Source organism: Jatropha curcas, chromosome 6, assembly GCF_041381405.1.
Source record: "Jatropha curcas cultivar XTBG-Jc1 chromosome 6, XTBG_Jcur_1.0, whole genome shotgun sequence".
Taxonomy (NCBI): Eukaryota; Viridiplantae; Streptophyta; class Magnoliopsida; order Malpighiales; family Euphorbiaceae; genus Jatropha; species Jatropha curcas.
In genome coordinates this window covers 30,529,168-30,537,982 of record NC_143156.1, presented here as the reverse complement: position 1 = coordinate 30,537,982, position 8,815 = coordinate 30,529,168, and the positions used below count along the sequence as shown (strand labels likewise).

The window sequence follows — 8,815 nt, the reverse complement described above, 5'->3', positions numbered from 1 at the left end:
TATGCAATTAATTCAAGTTAGCAGATGTAATATATATATTCATAAGGGTGAAACCCTAAATCTGAAGTTATGTTATATACATGTACATATGGTGTCATTATGACTGCAACTAGGGTGAGCTAGCAAGAAATATTTAATGAGACAGAAGCTGGAGTTGTATTTGATGAAAATAAAAGGGAGGAAAGGGGTTTGCACAATATAAGGAAGAGAAGTTGATCTTTATGAGAGGGGGAAGTGAGGGGTCATTGTCGTCATGAGAGTCAGACAGGAAAATGACTCCCGGATCTTGATAAATCTTAGGGGGGGGGGGGGGGGAGAGAGAGGGAGCGTTCTCTTTTCTTTCTTTTACTGCCTGGGGTGTTGGATTCTGTAGCAGAAATGCAATACAAGAGTGTAAACTGTAAGGCATTTACTGCAAAAGTGAAAGAAAGAACATATGTTTCACTTTCACACAATGAATGAGAGAATGAATGGCTCAAACTTCGTAGTGAGGGAAAAAAAAAAAAGTTTCAAACTTGAGATCATTTTGTTTTGAACACAATATCACTAAAATATGGAATTGCTTATTGAAATTAGTTGTGTTAAAAAAAAAGGACACAATGTTACTTTTAATTAAAAAGAAAAAGAAAAATCCTCTTGCCAAATAATTCGAGAGCATTACCTTACCTTATCCTTAGAACCTTCAAATAATCCATCCAAGCAAGATATCATTGTCGAGCAATTATTAAATAAAAAGAAAAATTGGAGATATCACCTTAATTAGGAAAATAAAATATATGATCATTCAGTTTCGGTAAAGACACTCTTTTCAACCTGTGAAAATGATTTACAAAATTATTTATTTATTAAAATAAAAAAAGGGTATTTTAACTTGTAAAGAAGTAATTTATTTTTAGAATAATTAACTAGTAGGAAGTCAGTTAATTCAATCAACAATAAACAAATTAATTTTTCTGTTATCACGAAATTCAGGTCTTAATTACTAAAATATTGTTCTAAGAGGATAAAGCATAATGCTTTTTTTTTTTTTTTAAATCGTAAATTATAAATATTATTTCATTTACTTTAATTACTTAACTTTATATTAAATATCTATCTTAAAAACAAGTGCTTGTGGACGTATTAAAAATTGAAGAATAAAGTCCTACATACAATGTAATATTTAGAAAATTCTCAAAATTAAATGTGAAACTTTAATGAATAATATATATATTTAGCCATACATAAATTTTACTTTATTTTATTTAGTCAAATCCAAAAAAAGATATTTTTTAAATTTTAAATTCAATTTTGATAACATATTCAGACATAAATTTTGGAGAGAACTATATTTCAAAGACTAACCTATCTTAAAAACCAACTAACAATTAAAATGAAAATACTAAATTTATATAAAGATCTTATATATATATATATATATATATATATATATATATATATATATATATATATATATATATATATATATATATATATATATAAGATAAGCACATAAGTCCTTTAAGTAGGTTATAGTTATTTTTTAAAAGTATTGAGCATACTTACAGTTATTTTTTAAAAGTAGAGGGACTTAATTGTTAATTTCGACATAATTTACGAATCCAAGAAATTGTTGACGGGTTTCTTTCTTCTAAGTTCTAGAGAGAAGAAATATCTTCTATTTGACCGTGTCGATCTTCAAGGGCTTGTTATCATCGGAATCCAATGAGGAAGAAGAATCCTGACCATGGATCTTCTTGGTGATCATATCCATCAGCCAGTTCATTTGCGTAGTTGCGATAGATAGAGAAAGCTTTGTTGCGACAACCGTGCAATGCCAGGAGATTTTCATGTTTCTATTGGAGAACATGAAAAAGGAACGGTGCAAAAAAGTGAAATCTGATTCATTATCAAACAACAGATTTCGGGGGTTGTATTATTATGTAAGTCTTATTCTTATATGAATATTCAGGTTAACTGCAGGTAAATTTTTTCATTCGGCTTAGTAGATTGTGAAAGTTCAAATGCATGGACATTGTCTTAATGCAGGCGATGGACATAGAACTGAGATTATCTTTTTCTTTTCCTTTGAGAAGGTAGAACTGAGCAATATCCTTGTAAATGGATGTTGCAAGTTGAGAGAGAAAAGCCTTGAAATGGATAAATTTAGATGTGGTTTTGAAAAGATTAAATAAAAGAATGCGAATTGGGTCTGATAAAATGAGATGAGTGCATTACAGTGGTAACACATAAACACACTGAAATAGTTTTGATCAGAGAGCACATTCTTTATTAATTATTTTTCACTGAAAGACTCCCTGACTCTGAGAAATAGCACTGAATTCAAAGTCCTTTAGTAGTTAGTACCCCTCTCTCTGCAATCACTGAGAGTGCCTTTGTGGAGACCACACGTTTACACATTAAGGAATTTGTGCAATATCCTCTTATTAGGTCTTATTTGCCATCACCATACCGTTTACTATGGACTATGGACTATGGAGGAGAACTTTTGCATAGTCATGATCTTGGCCACCCATAGCTAGACTCCATGTGGATCCCATTACGTTTAGGGTCAGACACACCCACATTCAAGACCCCACCATTACGTCCATATTCTCAGTTGCTTCAACCTCTCTTATTATTGTTAAATTTATATATATATATATATATTACATCTCGTTATGCAATCAAACAATTAATTTTCTCCTTAAAACTTGAAATTGTTTACTTAATTTTTTGTTGGTTCAACAGTTAAGAGCTTGGGTATTATGATGCTAATGTTATAGCAATAGATGGCAGTAGAGGAGACCCATTATTTGCTGTGAACGAGTGTGCAGTGGAGACTTTATATGAAACTAATGGACAACAAATTATGAGTGTTCAACTGAAAACAAGCACATGGGGTAATCTTTTTCCATTCTGTGATTTTGATAGAGCATTAATCTGTGTGATCCCACAAGCTTCCCAAGTGGGAAGCATATATGTATTACGTTTTGACCATTAACCCCCAAACTAGTCCAAGTTACACCATCAGAATCCATGTCTGTAATTTAACAGCAGAGATGTTATAGAAACAGCTTGAACAAACTACCGCTTCATCAATTGATCACTTTTCTTCAATGGAAAATTTAAGACCTGAACAAGTCGATCCATGCTATAGTGTGACGCATCCAATTCTTTCCGCTATGACATGTTTTCTTTGTGCTTCTGGTGCTTGGTGACTTCTGGTTAATTCAATGTTCATAAACTGTTAGAAACAAGACGCGTTTTCTGGATACTGAAGAGTGCAGAAATCTTCTCTTTATATAAAATGGAGAAGAAAAATTAGAACAATTCGAAGCACGAACTCGTTGAACCATGGCTCTAGACGCTATGAGAGAGATCCAAGAAGTCCTTCAAGAAACGAAAGGACCCGCGCAGGCTACATATGTTCATCACTACAATCCAGAAATCAGGAGATTGTTCAACAAGAATTTCACTACTCCGTTGACAGTGGGCTTAAAATAGTAACTGGAACACTTAAAGAGTTCTATTCTGTGGTCCAAAAGTGCAACTCAAATTGAAACCGACGAAGATTGTTTTCTGTAGGCTCCGTTATCCAAATTGCACACCCAGCCAGCAAGAAAGACACCCCATCATTGAGCAGAATAAACAAATCATATGTTGTCCACAGTAAAGAGAGAAAAAGGAGAGCAGAAGAGGAAATCTGTTGGCTGCCAGCTATCATTCAACAATATGTAAAGTCATTCCATGCCAAACACGAAACATAGAGATCAACTTTCGAATTCAAGCCAAGAAACACAAAGACGTGCTAATTTCACATAGTTACAAGTCTTTTGCTACATGTGCCAAGGAAAAGGAAATGGACATGAACATTCTGATTTAGCCTCTCCAATTGTCCTTCAACTGCCTTATTTTTTGAATTGTTTGTACAGGAGACTGGCAGCCCATCCTTGCCTGTGATGAAGGAAACCGTTGTATAATAAAGCTAGTTGTCATATATAACAAGATTAATCACCATGCATGAATTAGTGAAAGAACATGAAAGTACAGGAATATTGACAAACTTGCTGTATTTCAATGGAATTTTGATAGAAAATTTGCTTGTCTATTCCCACAAGCTGATTGGGTTTAAATAGACTGAAGTATCCACAAATTTAGGAATAAATTCCTAAATTACAGCCCTAATTGATGCCCATTGTCTTCTAATTATGGCTTGCAATTACAGCCTTAATTGGCTCTCTAATTGATGCCTAATATCTCTCCTAATTGATGCCCATTGTCTCCTAATATGGTTGACATTTACGGCCTGAATTAGCTCCCTAATTGATGCCTAATTTATCTCCTAATTGATGGTTATTTACAGCTATCTTACAACAGTATAGTCAATTAATTACAATAGTATACTAACATTATACTAACATCCCCCCTCAAATTGATGCTGGGCGATCAAGAAGCATCAATTTGCCAACGAGAAATTGATGACGCTGTCTTGTCATAGATTTAGTGAATACATCAGCAATTTGAAGAGCAGTGGAGACATGTGGAAGAGAAATGACACCTGTATCTACTGCCTCTCGAATAGAATGACAGTCGACTTCGATATGTTTGGTACGTTCATGAAAAACTGGATTTATAGCAATTTGTATGGCACTAGTGTTGTCAGCATGCAGAGGAGTAGAATGAGGCTGAGGAAATCCAATTTCAGCAAGTAACCCACGTAACCAAACAATCTCTGAGCAAGCAGCGGACATAGCCCGATATTCAGACTCAGTAGAAGATTTTGAAACACGGTCTTGTTTCTTACTTTTCCAAGATATCAAAGAATCGCCAAGAAACATACACCAACCAGTTATAGAGCGACGAGTGTATGGACAACCGGCCCAATCAGCATCACTGTAAGCAACAAGGCGTACGGGAGAGCCAGTAGGAAAGAATAAACCCCGAGAAGATGTGCCAAGAAGATAGCGAATGATTCGACGAACTGCTACCAGATGTAAGTGACGCGGAGTACTCATGAATTGACTGACTTGCTGAACTGCAAAAGAAATATCGGGCCGTGTAATAGTCAGATAATTCAAACTGCCAACTAATTGCCGATAAAGAGATGGATCAGGAAGAAGATCTCCGTTTTGACTATGATACTTGACGTTTAATTCCAAAGGAGTATCAACTGGGGATGAATCTTGAAGGCCTGCTAAAGTAATCAAATCTGTAGTATATTTGTGTTGATGCAAAAATATTCCAGAACAATCATAGTGAACTTCCAGCCCTAAGAAATATGTAAGTGGACCAAGATCCTTCATATTAAAAGAAGTTTGAAGAGATTGTTGAAGAGTGAGGATCGTTGATGTGTTAGTGCCAGTGATAATAATGTCATCTACATAAACAAGGAGTAGAACAAAACCAACAGAACTCTTGTGAAGAAACAAAGAGGAGTCATATTTACTTTGCACAAATGAAAACTGAAGTAAGGTAGACCGAAACTTGTCAAACCAGGCACGTGGAGCTTGTTTTAGTCCATACAGAGACCTTTTTAACTTACACACATGTGTTGAAGATGAGGAAGGCAAACCCAATGGAAGTGTCATATAAATATCTTCTTTAAGATCACCATGAAGAAAAGCATTTTTGACATCCATTTGATGAAGAGGCCAACCCTGAGAAGCAGCAACTGCAATAATAGTACGGACGGTAGTCATCTTTGCAACTGGAGCAAAGGTCTCCTCATAGTCCACTCCGTACTTTTGCTTATTGCCAAGGGCAACCAATCGAGCTTTATATCGATCCAAGGTTCCATCAGAACGAAACTTGACTGAATAAACCCATTTACATCCAATGGGCTTAACATTTGGAGGGCAAGGAAGAATTTCCCATGTATGATTGTCGTGAAGAGCTTGAAGTTCGTCCTGCATGGCTTTTTGCCAACATTCATTCTTGGAGGCTTGTGAGTAACAAGATGGAATAGAAATATCAGATAAAGTGGCAGAATATCCAGCAGGATTATCAGAAAAACCATACCGTCTTGGAGGTCGGGATACTCTGGTAGAGCGACGCAGAGTAGATTCAGGAGAATCAGACACAGATGAGGGATCAGTCTCAGGAAGAGGCATAGTTGGTTGACGTCTTCCATACACAAATCCAGGCTTAAACCGATTAGGAACAATTGGTAAATCCTCAAAAATTGGAAGAATGGGAGAAGTAGAAGAAGACTTAGCAAGATTAGGAAAGAAATATTGATGCTCAAAGAAAATAACATTTCGAGAAACACGAAATTTGTTAGAAGTGGAATCATAGCAAACAAAACCCTTTTGAGAAGAATTATAACCCATAAATGCACATTTAACAGATTGAGCTGAAAGTTTATGACGTTCATGAGAAGGTAGATGAACAAAACAAACACAACCAAATGTGTGTAAATCATGATAATTAGGATATTGATGATACAAACGAAAATATGGGGAGTCAAGACTTAATACCTGAGAAGGCATTCTATTAATTAGATAAGTTGCAGTAGATAAGGCTTCAACCCAAAACTTAGATGGAACTGAAGATCCAATTAACAAAGTTCGAGTTACATCCAAAAGATGACGATTTTTACGCTCAGCAACTCCATTTTGTTGTGGTGTATAAGGACATGAACGTTGTGAGACAATTCCTTTCTCACGAAGAAAATTCTGAAATTCATGAGACATATATTCTCCTCCAGAATCAGATCGTAATACTTTAATACAAGTAGAAAACTGAGTCTCAACATAGGCTAAAAAGGTCTTGAAAACAGAATATACATCAGATTTAGAATGAAGGAAGTATACCCATGTATATCTACTGTAATCATCAATAAATGTCACAAAGTACTTGTATTGAGCATGAGAAACAACGGGCGTAATGCCCCAGACATCACTATGAATTATATCAAAACATTGGACAACACGACTACCATTAGAAGGAAAAGGAAGAGTTTTGCTTTTACCGAGTCTACATGTGGAACAATCAAAAGGAACCTTAGCAAGGAATTCTTTATTGCCCAAGAAACCAGAATTTGATAAATGAGACAAAATAACAGGATTAGGATGACCTAAACGTCTATGCCATAGTTCACTTTTACTAATAACTGTAGTACAAAATGAAGAGATACGAGAAACGGAAAATAGTAATAGAAATAGTCTCCCAACTTTAGGCCCCTTCGCGATTACTGTCCCCGATGCCTGATCCTGCACAAGACAACCATTACGAGAGAAATGCACATCATAATTGTTATCTACTAACTGACCAACCGAAAGAAGCTTAGTTGAGAGCTTTGGAGATATAAAAACATTGTTGAAACATGGTCTAAGATCTCCAATCTCAGTAATAGGTATTGTACTACCATTTGCAATCTGAATTTCAGTTGAACCATGATATTTGCGAACATTCGTAAGCATGTTAGATGTGTTTGTCATATGATTTGAGGCAGCAGAATCAACAAGCCAAAGTTGAGAGGAGGAGGAGGAGGTATCGTTACCTTGTAGTCCTAAGGCGGAGAAGGCTGAAATAATCATTTGTTGCACCATTTCTGGAGTAAGAATCACAGGTTCAGCAGCTGAAGAGGGAGTTGTAGAAACTGTTGGAGCAGCAAAATGAGTGAGATTATTTGGTGCAATTGGGGCAGCATTCGATTTTCGATTTTGAGGCCGTGTCGGACACTCCTTTATGACATGTCCTGACTGTTTGCAATAATTACAGAACTTCTTTCCACAATTGGCAGCAATATGGCCATAATTTTTGCAGTTATAACATTGAATTCTACTCATATCCCGACCCTTTCCTCTTCCTTGGGCAGCAAAAGCAACCTTGACAGTATTTTCTTGTTGGAGAGAGTTCTGAATGAGAAATCGTTGTTCTTCGCGAAGTAATTCGCCAAAACAAATATCTAAAGAAGGTGAAGGAACACGACTCATTAAATTTGAGCGAAGTGTCTCAAATTCAGACCTCAACTTCATTAAGAATTGATCTCTTTTGCTTTGCTCATGAATTTCTTGAAGTACAGGGAGTGATTCTGCAGGCACTTTAGCATAATTAGTGTCAGTAAACTCAGCCCATAAATTCTGAAAACCAGAATAATATTCCTGAATGGAGAGATTTCCTTGGGAATAATTAGCAATATCGCTCTCCAATTGAAAACGTCTTGCAGCATTGTCTTGATCATAGACCTTTTTCAAGTAATCCCACATGGCTTTTGCAGTTTTAGAAGACCTCAGATTAGAAGCAATAAGAGGGTCAACTGACCCCAGAATCCATGTCATTACTCTTGCATCTCTAACTTTCCAATGAAGCAACTCCTTAGCATCTTTAGGAGCTGGATCACTTCCATCTATATGGCCCAACAGTTCTTTTCCTGTAACAAAGAGCTGGAACTGAAATTCCCATGAAGAGTAATTTTTTTCCGGTGAAACGAACATGAAAACTCTCAACTGTGTTTGATGTGGCCATCTCAAATAGCACAAGGAGACCAGAAATGCAAAATTAGGAATAACACAACCAGGAGCAGGTCTACTAGTAGAAGTAACAGACCCACCAAGATGAAAATCCTACAGCCAGAAAGTTGCAGAAAAATGTCCACCAGAATCTCTTCCAAATGAAGAGAACCTCCAAATAGAAATTCAGAATTTCTATGACCGAGAGTTCATCAAAGATATGAACTAAACAAAGAAAGCAGAAACAGAAACTGCAGAATTAAAGACAGCAGAATCTGCACTTTGTTCTTCAAAAATCAAAGCTGAAACTCATAAAAGAACAGCTCTAAAATTGCCTAATTAGGCTCTGATACCATGACAAACTTGCTGTATTTCAATGG

The 8,815-nt window shown here is 35.9% G+C and overlaps 1 protein-coding gene across 4 annotated transcripts in view; it reads right to left on the bottom strand.

The window, feature by feature from the left end:
* Positions 1 to 3,674: 3,674 nt before the first annotated feature.
* The window catches only part of GLY2 (Metallo-hydrolase/oxidoreductase superfamily protein), an 8,089-nt gene continuing 2,948 nt past the window's right edge, over positions 3,675 to 8,815 (bottom strand). Inside the window, exons 2-3 of one of the 4 annotated variants that reach the window (XM_089723432.1) lie at positions 7,484 to 8,356; positions 6,965 to 7,193 (exon numbers count right to left, since the gene is read on the bottom strand). In XM_089723432.1, coding sequence (XP_089579558.1) covers positions 7,156 to 7,193; positions 7,484 to 8,264 — 819 coding nt within the window. In that variant the 5' untranslated portion in view covers positions 8,265 to 8,356 and the 3' untranslated portion in view covers positions 6,965 to 7,155. Of the gene's footprint in view, positions 3,937 to 4,065; positions 8,357 to 8,815 lie in introns of those variants that run through there. The other 3 variants (XM_089723433.1, XM_089723431.1, XM_089723434.1) reach the window with 3 other exon arrangements.